The 20,128-nt window shown below is 35.2% G+C and overlaps 2 protein-coding genes across 3 annotated transcripts in view; both read left to right on the top strand.

Moving 5' to 3' along the window:
• Positions 1-20,128, top strand: part of LOC138693281 (uncharacterized) — a 43,597-nt gene that overhangs the window by 13,771 nt on the left and 9,698 nt on the right. For both annotated transcript variants that reach the window (XM_069817138.1, XM_069817139.1), the window contains exon 4: positions 822-898. In XM_069817138.1, the coding sequence (XP_069673239.1) occupies positions 822-898 (77 nt within the window). The remainder of the gene's footprint in view (positions 1-821; positions 899-20,128) is intronic.
• LOC138693280 (zinc finger protein 678-like) overlaps positions 13,454-20,128 on the top strand; it is a 58,591-nt gene continuing 51,916 nt past the window's right edge. The window contains exon 1 of the mRNA XM_069817137.1: positions 13,454-13,585. The gene's annotated coding sequence lies outside the window, so the exon portion shown is untranslated. The remainder of the gene's footprint in view (positions 13,586-20,128) is intronic.

Below are 20,128 nucleotides of genomic sequence, written 5' to 3'. Positions count from 1 at the left end.
GTCTTGTCGCCACTTGTTCTGTTTCTTGAGAAGGTGTGTTCCTGTGGTATAGTGTAGAGTCAAAGAGTGTGTGTGTTTTGAAGTTGAGTTGTGTGTTGAGAATTTCGTTGGGGTGTGTTTTTGTGTGTCTGTATATTTCATATTGTTCTAGTGTGTTTAGTTTGTGGCTTTTTCGTTGGATGTGTAGTATTTGTATGCCTGTGTTGATGTCTCTGTGGGTGTGGTTAGCATTTGTGATGTGCTCTGCATATGTGGAAGTGTTTTGTAATTTTGTTATGGCTGTGATTTGTTCTTTGTAATGTGTTTGAAACGATCTGCCTGTCTGTCCTATGTAGAAGTTGTTGCAGGTGTTACAATGTAACAAAGAACACATCACATCACAGCCATAACAAAATTACAAAACACCACATATGCAGAGCACATCACAAATGTTAACCACACCCACAGAGACATCAACACAGACATGTAAATACTACACATTCAACCAAAAAGCCAGAAACTAAACACACTAGAACAATATGAAATTTACAGACACACAAAAACACACCCTAACGAAATTCTCAACACACAACTCAACTTCAAAACACACACTCTTTGACTCTACACTATACCACAGTAACACACCCTCTCAAGAAACAGAACAAGTGGCGCCAAGACCAACAACGACCAGTTCTGAAGATGACCTATAAATAGATCGAAACATGTTAACGAGGTACGTTGAAATTTAACACATGAAGGTCCTACCATACATATTCCGAATTGATACAGTGTTAAAAGTTGTGTAATGAAGATGTATAACTTCATTATTTACTCTTTTCCAGGAAGATTTGTTGGATGTGAACAAGCAGGAACAGAAAGCGGAAGTATCTTCAGAAGAGGATGAAATGTTGACTGAGAGGTGAGTGTACTGTGCTGGTTTTGCTTCTTCCATTCTTTCAGAACGTCGTTTAGTGACGACGAAAGGAATAAATTTTATAATGTATGATACTGTTTTTATGCACCAAATTTCTGTAGATTTTCTTATTAATGTCTCAAGACATCTTGGTACTGAAATTACGTAAGATTCAGTGAATTATCATTACCATGAAAAGTAACGCATTACAACTCCTACTATTTCTGCTGCTTTATCAATCTGCTGTCCTTCGAGAACCATGATCTCTTTTAGCAGCAGATACTTTGCATACTTCCACTCGGTAATGAGTTTTGGAATAATATTCTGGGGAAATTCCACAGATACTAACAGTATATTCCCATTACAAAAAAGAGTAATTAGAATAATAGTAGGTGCCAAATCTAGGGAATCTTGTAGGACTATTTTCAAAAAACTATAATTAATGCCCATGGCTTGTCAGTATATCTTTTCGTTAATAATCTTCCTCTTATGTAATCGTGAAAACTTAATAGCATACCAATTTAATCAAGCAAAAACTGAGCTTAAAACAACAAACAGAAGATGCAAATTTAATTTTATATTATGTAAAATCATTGCACACCCCAACAGACACCACAACATTAACGTAATAGGCTATTACGAATTATTTTATGAATTACGACAAATATAAAATTAAGATTTTAATTATATCAACAAAGCTTTACATAAATAAATTGTGGTATATATTACAAACACAATATCATAGTATTTGAAGACATAGTTTGACAACGTATTTGAATTTAAAATTGTGACCATTGTAACATCACTTTTATATATTTCAATACTAAATAGAATATAATTAGTTATACAATGTAGACTTATTTATATCCTAAAAATGTAATCAAGTAAAATACATAAAACTCGTGAGTGGTTATTACATATTATTACTTACCGTTATAACACCAATTTGAGGGTTTACTATAAGAGAAAATGAAAATTCTACTATGTAGTTTAAATATCGCAGAAGCATGTTATATCTGATGATGCCTTAAAAGGCGAAAACGTTTATTAACAAATGTTAATGTTAAATTGATAAATCGCAATATTGAACATTTTTATATTATTTATACTCGACCATGCCAAAATATAGTAATTATACACCTGGTAACAGCCCTTTAATGGACCTCATTAAAGTACACCTATTCATTAAAGTTCAGGTGTTCCACCAATCAGAAAATACCATTGTAGCAATATGAAAGCGCAAGTATCGATTATTCTCGGATATGCAATCGAAAGGCAACTGTTTTCGCAGGAGTTCTGCGACAATTTTAGTAGACGCAGGCGGCGACATCACAACGTTGAAACGTCACGGAGGCTGGAAATCCAACACTGTCGCAGAAGGTTATGTTGAAGAATCGATCCAAAATAAAATTGAAATTTCAAATACAATATTAAACTCAGTTGAAAAAGACAACACACAAATTTACGTCAATTCCCGTCATCTTCCAGCCTTTCGCAAAGCACATTTCCGCAGATTTATTTCACCAATTGCACAATAAATCACCTATATTTGAAATAAAGTCAGTTCTGTTACTATAAAAATTAGCGTTAATTGTAAATAACATTCAAATAAATTCAGTTTGTCATCTCGTTTTTCAATGTCTAATTCAATTTCAAGGTTATATCAAGATTAATGTTTATTTTACTCTCCAGATTATATCAAGGTCAATGTGGACATTTGTTTCTCGGAAAAAATCAATACTTTCGCGTCTGCGCACATCTCACAATTTACGAGGTATTTTTTTTTTAGTAGGTTATTTTACGACGCTGTATTACGAGGTATTGCACAAGGTCAGTTCCGCTCCTCAGTCAGATAAGAATAACATGAATACTTATGAATGATTTAAAGTTAGGAATATGGTCGAGCATAAAAAGTCGTATGAAACTTTAATATAATGGTAGTTAAGATGCTCGTATGAAAATTATGAAACTCGCGTCTTAATTACTACCATTATAGGCTCGTTGCATAATGTATTATTATTGTATTTATTCGTGTGTTATTATGTGATTATGTATGGATGTGTGTGTTATGTAATCATTAATATGTTTTAATCTCACCACATTGATTATATCGGAGACCGATTAATTTTTATATTCATTTTAGCATTGTGGATAATGTTGAGGAGAATGTGTCAAAGGATTGCGTCAGCATGGATGGTATGGAAGACAAATTTGCACAATGTAGTAGCAAGAGACCAGACTGTTCAAAGTTTGGAGACGTAAGCCGTAATTCTAACAAGTGTGATATATGCAACGAGGTTTTTGTAACACAGAAATCTCTGAAACTTCATTCTCGTATACACAGACAAAAAAAATTAGTCAAATGCGATGTCTGTGCAAAGAGTTTCTTGAAAGAGAGTGATCTAAAGAAGCATGCACAGCTACACAAAGGCGGCATGCTATTTAATTGCAATATCTGTGGGAAGTCTTTCAGAAGTTCTTGGGGGTTGAAGGGACATGAACATTTACACACTAGGAACAGACCATTCAAATGCGAGGTGTGTGGAAAGTGTTTCCCACAATCTGGATGTTTGAGTAGACATGCACGTATACACACAGGTGAAAAGCCGTTCAAGTGTGAGATATGTGGAAAGTGTTTCTCGGAATCGGGAGCTCTAAGTAGACATGCACGCGTACACACCGGCGAAAAGCCATTCAAATGCGAAGTCTGTGGAAAGTTCTTTTCACGATTAGGAAATTTAAGACAACATTCAAGCATTCATATGGACGAAATGTCGTTCAGGTGTGAGGTGTGTGGAAAGTGTTTTTCAGAATCACGTATTTTAAGGAGACATGCGCGCATACATACACGCGGAAGGCAGTTCAAATGCGAGGTGTGTGAAAAGTTTTTCCCTGGATTAGGAAATTTGAATCAACATTTACGCATTCACAGTGGCGAAAGGCCATTCGTTTGCGAGGTGTGTGGAAAGTGTTTCGCAGAATCGGGAGTTTTAAGTAGACATGCACGAATACACACAGGTGAAAAGCCTTTCAAGTGCGAGCTATGTGGAAAGTGTTTCTCAGAAGCGGGTGTTTTAAGGAGACATACACGCATACACACCGGCGAACGACCATTCAAATGCGATGTGTGTGGAAATTGTTTTTCACGTTTAGAACATTTGAAGCAACATTTACACGTGCACGCAAACCAAAGGGAAGTCAGTTGAGAGGAGTGTCGAAAGTGCTTCTCTTAATCGGCAGTGTTTAAACAGATATACTCGCATACACAAGGGAAGAGCCACTGAAATGTGATGTGTATGGTAAGTGCTTTCCACCATTATAAATTTTAAAGCGATAGGTTTGCACTCACAAGGGCAATGGCGTTGATATGTGATGCTTATGAAAACGATTTTTCACAAAGAAGACAACTCTTCAGTCACATCCGTCTACAAATAGGTCAGAGACCTTTTAAATGTGACGTCAAGGGAAGGAGTTATCCGGGATCAGAACGTGGAATATATCATAAGTTCCTCTGCACAGCTCAAATGCTTTCCAAATGCGATACCTTTGGAATATGTTTCAGGTATATGGATAAGCGGAAAATTGATAACTGTTTACACGTAGGCCAGACTTAATATAATGTGTGAATTTCTTCTGGATAATTAGGATTTATAATACACAAATACAGTGAAAATTTTTCAGTTGTGGTCCAGCTGATTGTGGCTGCTTTTTGTGTAACTGCAGGTTTCAAAACCGGAATATATTTCCTCCGAGTGAGTTTAATATTTTTATTTATACATTAGCTGCCATCTTCGTAGATATTAGTTTACGAATTTCTTGCCAGATATTTTCTTCTACATTAAGAACAAATACGAGATAGTCTACAGACAACGAACGCACATTGTAACATACAAATGTACACCGAGTTTCTGACAAGACTCCGTCAAACTAACTACAAGTGGCTACCCGAATAAGCATTATATGGCCTTGACGACTGGATTCTCCCTTTACGCATCCGTCCACAGGCGTCGCGTAATTCAATCTCGCTGCACGTATGCCATTATCCATGAATAAATTTCTTAAAGTGTTTCATCTTCGTGTTGTATTGCAGTGTTCTTTAGGTCAGGGTTGTTGCCATAGACTCCAAATTAAAGAAATGTTCACATCATTCACAACTTGAGAGATTAAAACAGGAACAGTACAAATTCACTTTTCGTTACACTGAACTTCCTGTACCGAATTTCTTATTAGATTATTTTTCCATTGATTTTGTTCATTGAATCTTTAATAGTCTTACGATAAATTCTATAGTATGCAATTTTATAGATGATAAAAAATGCGGTCGAAGATTTTAAATTTTATATTTAATATAGAATAACCAGAAAGCGCATTTTCGTTCCAAACAAGTTAGGAAAGTTACCGGTTAGAATATTCTGGAGTTTCATGGTTCAAACTCTAACCCTATATGCTTAAGCCAGGAGCCTACGAAAGGTAAAACTTAGTTCGCTGCATAATAATAGTATCAATAAAATAATAATAACACAGTTATTCATAGATTTCAAAAAGGCATATGACTCGGTTAAGAGGGAAGTATTATAGGATATTCTTATTGACTTTGGTATTCCCAAGAAACTAGTTGGATTAATTAAAATGTGTCTCTGTGAAACATACAGCAGAGTCCGTATAGGTCAGTTTCTATCTGATGCTTTTCCAATTCACTGCGGGCTAAAACAGGGAGATGCACTATCACCGTTACTTTTTAACTTCGCTTTAGAATATGCCATTAGGAACGTTCAGGATAACAGGCAGGGTTTAGAATTGAACGGATTACATCAGCTTCTTTTCTATGCGGATGACATGAATATGTTAGGAGAAAATACACAAACGATCAGGGAAAACACGGATATTTTACTTGAAGCAAGTGAAGCGATCGGTTTGGAAGTAAATCCCGAAAAGACAAAATATATGATTATGTCTCGTGACCAGAATATTGTACGAAATGGAAATATAAAAATTGGAGATTTATCCTTCGAAGAGGTGGAAAAATTGAAATATCTTGGATCAACAGTTACAAATATAAATGACACTCGGGAGCAAATTAAACTCAGAATAAATATGGGAAATGACTGTTATTATTCGGTTGAGAAGCTCTTATCATGCAGTCTGCTGTCCAAAAATCTGAAAGTTAGAATTTATAAAGCAGTTATGTTACCGGTTCTTCTGTATGGTTGTGAAACTCTGAATCTCGCTCTATGAGAGGAACATAGGTTAAGGGTGTTTGAGAATAAGGTGCTTAGGAGAGTATTTGGGGCTAAGCGGGATGAAGTTACAGGAGAATGGAGAAAGTTACACAACACAGAACTGCACGCATTGTATTCTTCACCTGACATAATTTGGAACATTAAATCCAGACGTTTGAGATGGGCAGGGCATGTAGCACGTATGGGCGAATCCAGAAATGCATATAGAGTATTAGTTGGGAGACCGGAGGAAAAAAGACCTTTGGAGAGGCCGAGACGTAGATGGGAAGATAATATTAAAATGGATTTGAGGGAGGTGGGATATGATGATAGAGACTGGATTAATCTTGCACAGGATAGGGACCGATGGCGGGCGTATGTGAGGGCGGCAATGAACCTTCGGGTTCCTTAAAAGCCATTTGTAAGTAAGTAAGTAAGTAAGTAAGTTATATAGTATAGAGTTTTCGTAAGTACCGTATACATAGCTTTTTTTCAGTTATATTTATTTACTAGTGTAGCATAGGTGTGCAGGGCGTGGTAGTGTATATAAAAGTAAGTTCTGCATATAATAAACTAGGCCTATATATTTGAAAATGTCAAAAGAATAAAAGGACAAAGATGTGGTTCATTATCGTCCCAAACTTTGAAGTCGTTTTTCTCCACTTTCATTTTATGTAAATTTTGCTTTAATAAAAATGATATTCTTTCTATAAATTTTGTACTACAGGCATGATTTTTGTACAGTTTCTTGAATGTGTTCTTAACAAAACTTACTACCAGGATTATACCTAACATTCATATTTGTTTTAATATTAATTTTTGTTATGCTCGAGTTGAGTTGTTTTTCTTTTGTTACACTTTGTTGCATAAGATGTTTTTAATTGTTTTATTAAAATAAAAAAAAATTGTATGGTAAGTTTTGTTTCCGAGAGTCTTACAATTATGTAGACAAATTTCAGGTGAAAATATTTGAATTTGTGGGAGGAGTAGCAAATTTAGAAAACCTAAATTTACACAATTTAAAATTACAAGATTGTTAATAATTCATACATTTCTGCTCCAAATGAATTGAAACTTTGTACAAAGACTATTTCTATGCAGCATGCCAACTGCACAAAATTTCAGAGATCTACCTGAAATAGTTTATAAAACTGAAATTTCATATCAGTCTACCCTTAAAAATGAGAATTGCATATTTGAAACCTAGTCCCAAAATTTACTTACACAGAATGGAAATAATATGAGGGGTTCACAACCAGAGTGGACCAACTCCTTCTGGAATAATTTTGGGAAATTTAGTTTTAAAGTTCCTGGGTCATGCTTAGAAACCTTCACTTTCCATACGAAACGCTGCTCTCTGTGAAGTAACAAATGAGTTATGGACTTTGTTTGTTATGGCAATGAATGAATCTAAGTTTTCTTCATCCGAAATTGTATTAATCTACAAACTGACCACTGGTGGACTTGGTCCACTCTGATTGTGAGCCCCTTATATAAAGTTTAACTCTAAACGCTGTTTTCTTCAATCATGAAGCTATCTATAGCATTGACATAAGTATTCTGTGAAAGTTTAATATTTCGCAGAGTGTTAGTACATAATCTTCCAATTTCAAATAACACTGAACTTACAGAAATAAAATCGCACATTGCATGCCCTTTGTATTGTGTTGTGGCATACAATCGAAATTGTTAGTGAATTTATCTTCCAATGCATGAAATGGCTCATAACTTTGTAGTAATGGTTAACGTGGCTGACCATGAAACCAGCGGGTCCTGCGTGAAGTCTTGTTTTCGAAAAGTTACATTATTCAGATTTTTTCCCTATATCCATTTAAAGCAAATGCTGAGGAACTTTCGGTGCTAGACCCTGGACTCATTTCGCTGGCATGTTGACCATTTCACTCAGACGGTAGATATCCTTCAGAGTTGATAACGGGTTGTAAAATAAACCAATAACAATGCAATGTTATTATATGAAGTTATAAAGACATTTTAAACTCTTTGGGCCCGGTTGTAGCAATATGTCTGCCAAAAGGTCTCTAAATCTTGCAACTGCAATACGATATTTAACTTGGAATACTAGCGACGTATATAGTTGAACTTTGTTTATGTGTACTTAATGAATGTTTGATGTCAAGGATGAACCGACTAAACCGGAAGCAATGTTCTGTTGCTCTCTGTCAGAGCTCTGTTGCCACATAGTGGCGCGAGATTCAAAGCATGTTCAGCGTTTGTCACTGATATGTTTAAAATAACTGTCATAGCTGTATTTTCAATTATTAATATAATAAAGAAGTATGTAGCCTAACGAATTCAAACATTTCAGTTGAACGAACAATGGTTCAATAATAATAGTAATAATAATAATAATAATAATAATAATAATAATAATAATGTAGAGTTAACTAAATACTGGGTGTTCAGTTCAAAATGTGTCTTGGCTCGCTGTATGCCGTCATGTGGCTAGCTGATGAGCCTAGAGAATTCAATCTTCCTACACTTCCGCAGCTCAGGTGTATAATCTAAGAGGCAGAGAAGTTGGCTAGCAAGTACGGCGTTCATTCTGAAGAGTACGTGCCGATACGTACGGTAACGCCGGTAGTGGCAGGAATGTGAACTGTTTGGAAATACGTACTGTCGGGATATGGGGAGAGGGTTAAGACGATTACTTATGTATTTGTTGACATTAACTTCGACGGTCAACATGGACACGGAGCATTTGATTTGTGTTGTGGAATGTTACCGTACGCAACCGATGATAACAAATACCCTGCGTACGACTTGCCGGCGCAAAACACAGTTCGAAAGAGGTTATGGTAGCACACAGACCGTACAGACCGCCATCTGTTGCTACGACGTTCAAGTTATACCGTACACGTTCTCAAGTTCAGATTGAGGAACGCCTTAAATAATAGGCAACTTCTCTAACATATAAGCTGAAACTCGCTTCAAATCGGTGACCCAACAACAGTGACGTCATGACACTTTGAAATGAACACCCAGTATATCAAGATATATTATAGTAATTTTTATTTTATTTTATTTTGAGTGGTTATAAATCGAATTAATTATATAGCTATTTTTGTACATCAGTAATAATAATTTAATGGATATGATGTTAATTTTATATTTATACTGATTCAGTCGTTCGAATATATTCTATTATTATTATTATTATTATTATTATTATTATTATTATTATTATTATTATTATTACTTCACAATATATCAATAAGCAAACATACAAATCTAAAAGGAAAACTCGAGCCGACTGAGTCATTGTTTAAAATAAATAAATAAGAGTATTCGGACACTATTAAGTTCACTATTAATTTACACACAATATGGAAATTAGAACAATTAAGTAAGTCACAAGCAGTGCCTCAGCCGTTTGCCGCCCTGCTTCTTCTACCGATGTGATGCCTCCATTTACACATTTTTATCGGTAATGCTTGTATACAGACAAAATCATTTCTCTCTTTCGCTCTCTGTCCAGACTTAAAAACCCGTTTCCTTTATATATCGTAGCACTCGGGAGAATTCATTGTCCAATTCAAGTACTACTGCATATAGTTCTCGATAACACTATCAACAATATTAGTAATTAAAATTACTGTTTTAAGAAAGCACGAGCTATGACACTTGTACGAAATGTGACTCGTAATGCACGTGGTAATAGGGATATCACAGTCTACTATATACAGTCGCGAAGCTTGAGTGTTTTTTTGCAAATCTCGTGATAAAGCGCTCCAAGCGGTTAGCAACTAGAAACAATAGACTGTCCATGGTCGACTTTGGACTGTGTCGTATTTCTATCGAGTGCTAGCTCGTTGCGTATTTCACATTGATGCTTGTGAAATGTTCGTTATTGGTTGTAATGAAAATGTTAATGGCTAAAATATAATAATTTGAATAATAATGTGGGACAAGGAGGAGACGTTTGTAGTGCTATAAATTGTAGCAACAGTAAGAGAAAAAGGCCAGAGTTATCCTTTTTCCGGTTTCCGAAAGATTCAGAAAGGTTCCTGGGTTTCCACAAGAATGCTATGCAGAAACAAATCTCTTAATTTTGAAGTTCTTTGTGACTGTTAGAATACATTATATCCTTAAATTTCACAATGAAATGTTTCAGTCTAACCGAAAGGACATTAGATACCGGTTAAAGTTCTGTCACTTAGGCTGCTAAATTTCCAGAAAAATAAAGGTTAGGTCTACTTTTTTCAGAGGATATATTTTTAATTGTAGCTATTAATTTTGTTATTATTTTTATGTGTTATTTTACTAGAGACGTAGAAAAATTAAGTTTGTTTTAATGAAATTTATTGGTCACGTTTTATTTTCAATTCTGGTGGGATTATTATTGCTTAGGCCTACTTTTTTTTCAAAGGACATGTTTTTAATTATAGCTGTTAATTTTGTTGTTATTTTTATTTGTTGCTTTACTAGAGACGTAGAAAAAGTCTGTTACAATAAAATTTATTGATCACGTTTTATTTCCAATTCTGGTGTGATTATTATTGCTTAACCTCATCCCACTTTGTTAACTACGTAAGCCTACACTACAAGTACCGGTACACGTAAGTTACTCCATTAATTCATATTTCCATTATTATTGTTGTAAAGAGAAATGCAAATTAATATTTATTGGTTTCATAGTTAATTATCGCTATCGCTATAATCTTGAATGAGTGAAGCTATTATAGTAAATTTCAGTTCGTTTTGCACAAACAAAAATTATATTAACTTATTTCTTGCAGGCATCTTCGAGTTTATGGTGGAATTTAATATACTTCATTAAAATAATAAATTAACTTTGTGCATTTAATATTTAAATAATGGAAGGAAGGTGTTAATTTTTCCCAAAAGAACAAGACAACGAAAGTGTAACATATTTTGTCGTCTGTTAGGGGAGAGAGCTGCGATAATGAGGCGATAATAGCGATCCTAGTGGTGGGCAACTACCCATGTTTGCATTTTTACTACATATTGAGCTTCGCGACTGTATATAGTAGACTGTGGGGATATCCTGAACTAGCATCAACAGATAGCGCTTTGCGTGTGCATTTGTTTTTCAGTATATAAACATTGAGGATATACGTTGTGTATTAGTATATTAAGTACTCTTAAAAAGAACTAATAATGGCAAATTTTTGTTATGTTCCTATATGTAAAAACCAGGGAAAGCTTTTTGTCTTCAATCAGGTCCCGAAATATTCTGAATATATGCTTTAAATCTTAAAAAAATATAAGTAGCCTAATTAAATTGCGCCTCGCGACTACTTCAAGTAAGGAATTGTTGACTACAGTTTCATTTTGGAAGAGGAAAATGAAAAATTAATAAAATCATATGCAACCTCGACAGCAAGCTATGTCAGCTTAGATTATATGCAGAAGTTATAGGAGTCTCCGAAGTTTACGCCTGGAGTAAACTCTCGAAAAAACTGAGATGTTTATTATCTAGGACGATCCATAGTGGAACCCATTTCGTGAATCTATCTATGTATTTAATGTACAGTACCCTAATTATTAAAACCATGTTATAACTTCAAATTTTCAAAATCATTCTATATAGTATTCAAAACTGCATATCATCAACCTACAAAACGCACAACTAATCGTGATACTACTGCGATCATATTATATCATGCTATTAAAAATTGCATTTGATCTTTCTGCAACAACAGAAAAAAATACAAGAATTTACTCTCGATAGTCCCTTCCCTATAAAAAGAAATACATTGGTGGCTGCATATCCTGTTTTTGGCGTACTGTTCTTAAATACTAATGATTAAATAGGGCAATATTCACCTTCGACATAGTTCCTATTTTTTTATTCGTGCTCCTCGTTCTCAAAGTTCTCGTTTAGGTACATGACCATTTAATTTAATCGTATCTATATTCTGCCTACTGCAGATTTCCCCACCCATCTCGGGGAATCGCTCAATATTATATCGATACAGGTTTACGTTAGTATTTATTGTAAACTAATAGTACATTATGCAACGAGCCTATAATGAAGGTAATTAAGAAGCGAGTATGGATATTTATGAAACGAGCGCAAGCGAGTTTCATAATTTTCATACGAGCTTCTTAATTACCATTATAGGCGAGCATACGACTTTTTATGCTCGACCATATTTCTAAATTGATATTATTAATTTTCTTTGTATCTGACCTTGGCCAATGTCCCGTATGTTGTGAGATGTGCGCAGACACGAAAGTATTGATTTTTTCCGAGGTACAGATGTTCACATTGACCTTGCTAGGCCATAAGAACCTACAGAGATAACATTAAAATTAAATTAGACATTGGAAAACGAGATGACAAATTGAATTTATTTGTATATTATTTACAATTAAAGCTAATTATTATAGTAACAGAACATAACCTTCTGCGACAATATTGGATTTCCAGCCTCCGTGACTTTTCGCTAATTCTCTTTCGATTGCATATCCAAGAATAATCGATACTTGCGGTTTTATAACGGTAGAAAGCTGGCCTGTCATTGGCTGAACAGTTGTAATCTGAGTCGTCATTGGCTGAAAGACCTGACCTTTAATGAGTAAGTGTACTTTAATGACATACATTAAAGGTCTGCTACCAGGTGTATAATTACTACATTTCGGCATGGTCGAGGATAAATTAAATTACGAGGTGAGAAAATATTGAATTATATTAAATTATACTAGGTTATATAAAATAATTGTAAATATAATTTTGACACGCACAGAAAACCAACAAGCGGGACAACGTAATCAACTATAGCATATGACATAACATAGCCCTACAACAAAATGTTGCGCCGCATGGAACGCTCCTGCCATCTAGCGGTAAAACTTCGCATAAGACGTCCCTATTTCAAATGGACTGGGAAGTTCGGCTACTCTGTCTCCGTGATTTCGTTGCCAGATTTTCGTTAGCAGACGACATTTTAACGTGAGGTCCAATGAAAAGCTCCGTTCTCCATCCCCCCCTCCATCCCGCACACTCAACGTGTCATCGCTGCACAGGCTACCCCTCTAACCCGCACTTTCCTCTCGCCCTCCCAACTACTTCCTGTTTAGTCGGTTCATAACCTGGCTTTTAGTATAGAAGAAGGGTCTGGGTCCATTCATCGCTTTTGAAAAGACAGATTCAAAGACTATTTCACACATTGTTTTTTTATGATTTACACCAGGACTATAAAAAAGATTTTTCTTCTTTTTTCAGAAGTTTGAGAAATTTCAAGAGCTTCTAGCAGGAATTACCAATTAAATTAGAAAAAAAAAAGACACCATGGCACAATAGGTTGCATACTGTCGTGGCTGTGTAAGGAATTGGTGGCCCAACAGATGTCCGTTATTAGCGCCACATACACGCTACAAATGCGGCATTAAAATAGTGGCCTGGCTGTGACCCCGCCTGAAATCTACAATTTAATTCTATGTACTGTGATGGGAAGTGCTGGAACAAGATTGCCTGTCCCCAATTAAGGTAAATCTTCACTACCCTTCTATTGGAAGAAAGTTGAGATCAATTTAAGAGTCCACACCTGTGCAGTAACGATTAGCGCGTGTAGCCGCGAAACCAGGTGGCCCGGGTTCAATTCCCGGTCGGGGCAAGTTACCTGGTTGAGGTTTTTTCCAGGGTTTTCCCTCAACCCAATATGAGCAAATGCTGGGTAACTTTCGGTGTTGGACCCCGGACTCATTTCACCGGCATTATCACCTTCATCTCATTCAGACGCTAAATAACTTTAGCTGTTAATAAAGCGTCATAAAATAACCTACTGAAATAAAAGAAAATCAATTTAAGAATTAAAGTACCCACTTTGTATTAAGTCAGGTGATATAATTAAGTCTGTGGCTGAAATGAGTTTTTTTAGTAAACGCGTTTTATCCAGATAATGTATGTGTAAAACTGTAAAAGTAGCCCATTATCCTCACAGCAAAGCCATAAATATGGTGCAAACAAAGACGTTACATTAGCTAGTATCACATTACTTTACTATTGCGCAATCCTATCTGCAAAGGTTGTGAATGGGAGTTGCGAGCTAAGAGTACAGAATAGAGTCAATTGATAATTCCATTCTAGAACTCTAGAAGAGAGGATTGAATTAGTTAGACTATTACACTCTTACTACGTCATACTACGTCATATATATATATATATAAAATTACAAACCACTCCAGCAGTTTCAAATATGACTCGCATTGGCATTCAAGAACAAGAATTAATAAAAATCACTTATCATACTTATGCATCTTCTGAAATCCGATTTACAAATAAATTAAGAGCACCATTCGGAAATCCTGAATAAGTTGAATACACCATGTAGGCCTAAATCAACGAGTTCCACTTCTATTACGCACACGTCCAATATAACATCAATTGAACCACCAACCACATTCAAATTTTAAAATTGTACATTCAATAATTATTCCTTTTAAAATTATTCATATTTATTTTTTATGTCATCGTAGTTAATTAAAACTTTTCTAACACTTGTGTATATTAGTTAGGTTATGTTATAGCTTCTGATATATGATATTGTGGATAGTCACGTATCAGACATTATTTAATATTAAGATTTATTGAAAATCATCTGTCAAGTGACGTTGATTACTAGGATTCGGATAATTGAAGTGGAATGTTGCATTTTAATAAAAATGAAACTGAATCAACAAAGGCTTCTTGACTAGTAACATTGCCATCGTGTATAATAGATCGAGAACTTCTCGACGAGAAGGCATTGCTCACTACTGCCATCTAGCATGCATCTAGCGTAATATTTGTAATGTTGAGATGGTACAATAATACATTTGAAGACAGTTGTATTTTCGTAAGTCAATTAATATTTTATTGTATTGGAGTACTTCGTTACTTCTAATCTTTATATACTTTCTTCTAATCGTGTAATAGTCAATTAAATCCCACTCGAGTTTTGATTTACTCTAGATAAATCAAAACGTCTAGTGAGATTACTGTTGAGAATGCAAAGGAACAAATTAAACATGTGATGATGATTTTATTTATGAAATTCAGACATTGTAGTAAATCAGTTAAAGCAAATGCTGGCCAGCCAACATAAAAAAGGAACTCAACTTCCACCATCTTAATGACATTAATTCTATTTTTTCAAAGTCTATCATGTTATGAAATCCTCCATTACTACCTTATTTTACCCCATAAGTGATATTTGCAGTACTTATTTCTTACGAGTATCGTTAGTGCAGAAAATTAATTCGCATTGTCCACACCTGTGGAGTAACAGCGCGTTTGGCCACGACACCTGGTGGCCCGGGTTCGATTCCCGCTCGGGACAAGTTACCCGGTTGAGGTTTTTTCTGGGGTTGTCCCTCAACCCAATATGAGCAAATTCTGGGTAACTTTCGGTGTTGGATCCCGGATTCATTTCACCGGCATTGTCACCTTCATCTCATTCGGACGCTAATTAACCAGAGATGTTGATAAAGCGTCGTAAAATAATCTACTTAAAAAGAAGAAGAATTTAATTCGCATTCTAAAGCAGACAACAGATAATTTTCCATTGATTGAAATGGGAGTAGCTTTCAATAATATAACCTCAATAAATTGAAGTGAGCAAAATACTTCGAATGTCAGTGACTTTATTCATTTATTAGATTCAAATTATTTGGACATTTCAGAGAGTGATGAAGGTGCTAACATGTGTTTGGATATGTCGCCAATTCTGTTGGCAGAAAGTTAAGTTATGGCACATGCAATTCATTACTGTAAGACAATTGAGGGCAAAATATAGGAAATGTGTTTTTTGATTTTCTACAAAGAGGAGGTTTATTTGTGGCATCTGATTCTGTGAAGGTTTTAATTGGATATGTTTTCGTATTGCAATATGCAGGGTTGCCATACGTCCCAGTTTTCTGGGATTGTCACCGCTTTTGTGTCCACTGTCCTGGTGTCCAGACATATTAGTTCAGAAGGGTCAGATGTCCCAATTTTGATTAGGTTTACAGCTTTGTGTTTTAAGGTTACTACAATATACTGTATCTATTGTGTGATTTAGCCGATCTTGTTGAAAACTTTAAATAATTTTATGCTCGACCATGCCGAAATGTAGTAATTATACGCCTGGTAGTAGCCCTTTAACGGACCTCATTAAAGTACACCTATTCATTATAGTTCAGTTGTTCAGCCAATGGGAAATCACCATTGCACCATTATAAAAGCGCAAGTATCGATTATTCTCGGATATGCAATCGAAAGATAACTAGCGAAAAGTCACGGAGGCTGGAAATCCAATACTGTCGCAGAAGGTTATGTTCTGTTACTATAATAATTAGCGTTAATTGTAAATAATATTCAAATAAATTCAATTTGTCATCTCGTTTTTCAATTCTAAATCAATTTCCAGGTTATATCAAGACTAATGTTCATGTTATTCTCTAGATTATATCAAGGTCAATGACATTCGTTCCTCGGAAAAAATCAATACTTTCGCGTCTGCGCACATCTCACAATTTAGAAGGTCAGTTCCCCTCCTCACTTACATAACCATAACATGAATACTTATGAATAATTTCTAGGTAGAAATATGGTCGAGCATAAAAAGTCGTATGAAACTTGCCTATAATTGTAATTAAGACGCTCGTATGAAAATTATGAAACTCGCTTGCGCTCGTTTCATAAACAAACATACTCGCGTCTTAATTACTACCATTATAGGCTCGTTGCATAATGTACTAATATAGAAGTGATATAATGATATAGAAAAGACATTGATTTACTTAAAAAAAAGTGCAGCTTTCAGATTATGAAGTGTTTGATCAGTTTGTTTGCTTGAAAATCTTTCTGAGTACAAACTCGGTTGTTCATGAATGAGAAAGCAGAAAATTTCAAGACAAGTGGCTTATATATCTGAGAGTGTAAACCATACAGAACAGTGTTCAGTGTTCCTGCTCACAATGCAAATCTTGAACGCAAATTTTCTCTGATGGCAGCTAAAAATCAATTTTTACACAATGAGAGGGTGTTTTAATTAGGGCCTATATGTCCCGCTTTTAGTTCCAAAGTTATGGAATCTCTGAGAATACGTACTGTTTTTGTATTTGTGGTTTTACATTATATTTAATTTTATCCAGTGTTTTAATTTATGATAAATTAATACATTTAACATCACATATCAAATTGTCCAGTGTTCATTTACATAGTAGATAAGAATAGTACGAGTAGTTTATTTACCAGAGTTTAGAGAACTTTTACACAATCTCAGATAAATTCACTTAGTGTACATAGTTGCCCTCGCAATACTGATGTATTGATGGACACTAACCATCAGTATCAATACACATAACAGAGTGAAAGTTATGTGGCAAGAAATGATAAAATCTTTGACTAGAGTGCATTGTGGATGTTCAGTATTTGGTGGCCGGTATAAAGCTATGAAGATTATGTAAAGAAATACCTGAAAAAAATTTTTACCTTTACTAACGAAATAATTTTACTCCTTCTATGAAAGTGATGTGTTTGCCAAAGAAATAGATTAGATGGAAATGTAGCACATACAGAGAATGTATGATTATAAGTAATTTAGATGAATGTAAGAAAACTATCAATTGTTGTAATTTTTTATTTCTATTCTTGTGCTGACTGTTTTATTAATTTGGTGTTGTAGGATTGTATGGATAGCAGTGCATGGAATCCGCCATGACTGTGACAAATAGAAGCGACAGCAATTTAAGAGTTAATTGAATGATAAATAAACAATTTTTGTTTCTTAGTCAACTGTCCGAAGACAGGTTTGAACCTCATAAGTGATACCATTAAGACATCATTCATACTTACTTACAAATGGCTTTTAAGGAACCCGAAGGTTCATTGCCGCCCTCACATAAGCCCGCCAGCGGTCCCTATCCTGTACAAAATTAATCCAGTGCCTATCATCATATCCCACCTCCCTCAAATCCATTTTAATATTACCCTCCCATCTACGTCTCGGTCTTCCCAAAGGTCTTTCCCTCTGGTCTCCCGACTAACACTCTATATGCATTCCTGGATTCGCCCATACGTGCTACATGCCTTGCCCATCTCAAACGTCTGGATTTAATGTTCCTAATTATGTCAGGTGAAGAATACAATGCATGCAGTTCTGCGTTGTATAACTTTCTTCATTCTCCTGTAACTTCATCCCTCTTAGCCCCAAATATTTTCCTGAGCATCTTATTATCAAACACCCTTAACCTATGTTCCTCTCTCAAAGTGAGAGTTCAAGTTTTACGACCATACAGAACAACCGGTAATATAACTGTTTTATAAATTCTAACTTTCAGATTTTTTGACAGAAGACTAGATGACGAAAGCTTCTCAACCGAATAATAACAGGCATTTCCCATATTTATTCTGTGTTTAATATCCTCCCGAGCGTCATTTATATTTGTTACTGTTGCTCCAAGATATTTGAATTTTTCCACCCCTTCGAAGGATAAATCTGCAATATTTATATTTCCATTTCGTACAATATTCTGGTCACGAGACATAATCATATAAGGCATCATTCATAAAGCAATTAACTCAGAATATAATCGGGTATGATGATCAGTTGCTTTCTCACGAATAAAGAATAAAGTTGCTTTCCCCTCGTACATAAGGAAAAAAAAAAACAAGATAACACTGTATTTGTTAACGCTGAAAATGATAATAATGGTAACACTAAACATGAAGTAGAATACATTTGGCACACAGTCTGTGTGTAATTTATATTGGGCACACCTGTCTCTTTTTTTATTGTTTTATTGTTTCACATTGTGTCCCGAATCATAAGGTTTATGTGAAAACTCAAGCGATCCGTATTTTCCATATTCGTGATAGGTACAGTAGAACCTCCATTATCCGTGGTAATGAAGGGGGTGGGCTGAACGGTTAATCCAAATAGTCGGATAATCCGTACCATAGAAAACTTTCATAAATTTGGTGTTGCATAATGCAGTTTCGTAATTTTCTCAGTGGTCATATTGTTTTATCACATTAGGTAGTGATTCAGAAGTTTCAAGTATAATAGCTCTGTTGGAAAGAATGGATGAAGAAAGAATAATGTTGAAACTGATCAGGAAGAGAAAAAGGAATTTGCTGGGTCACTGACTGAGAAGAAACTGCCTACTGAAGGATGCACTGGAAGGAATAGTGAACGGGAGAAGATTTCGGGTCAGAAGAAGAGATCAAATAATAGACGGCATTGAGATATGGATCATATACGGAGACTAAGAGAAAGGCAGAAAATAGGAAGGACTGGAGAATGCTGGGTTTTGCAGTGACAGAACACTATGAATGAATGAATGATTGAATGAATGAATGAATGAATGAATGAATGAATGAATGAATGAATGAATGAATGAATGAATGAATGAATGAAGTCCACATCTGTGGAGTAACGGTTAGCGCGTCTAGCCGCGAAACCAGGTGGCCCGGGTTCGATTCCCGGTCGGGGCAAGTTACCTGGTTGAGGTTTTTCCGGGGTTTTCCCTCAACCCAATATGAGCAAATGCTGGGTAACTTTCGGTGTTGGACCCCGGACTCATTTCACCAGCATTATCACCTTCATCTCATTCAGACGCTAAATAACCTAAGCTGTTGATAAAGCGTCGTAAAATAACCCACTAAAATGAAATAAAAAAATGAATGAATGAATGTATGAATGAATGAATGAATGAATGAATGAATGAATGAATGAATGAATGAATGAATGAATGAAAGAATGAATGAATGAATGAATGAATGAATGTCAATGACGGGTTTCTAAGTGTCAAGGAAACTTCCTATAATAGATTTCTGTGGAAAGATAGGAAAAATATAGGTCTCAGTTTGTAGATTTAAGTAATTTATACACTTTATCTTTGTTTTTTATTAAATCTCGCACAGTTGTAACTCTAATGTCGTATTTCGATGTGAGATGAACCACAGTTTCTCTTTTCCAAAACCACTCAATTATGCACTTCTCTTCTATACTTAGCACAACATGTATTCTCTATAAAAAAAAAAAATACGTACTAATGTATTGTGCAG

The sequence above is a fragment of the Periplaneta americana genome, chromosome 17, assembly GCF_040183065.1.
Source record: "Periplaneta americana isolate PAMFEO1 chromosome 17, P.americana_PAMFEO1_priV1, whole genome shotgun sequence".
NCBI classification, from domain to species: Eukaryota; Metazoa; Arthropoda; class Insecta; order Blattodea; family Blattidae; genus Periplaneta; species Periplaneta americana.
Note: the sequence above shows the minus strand (reverse complement) of the source record. Positions and strands in the feature narration are given on the sequence as shown.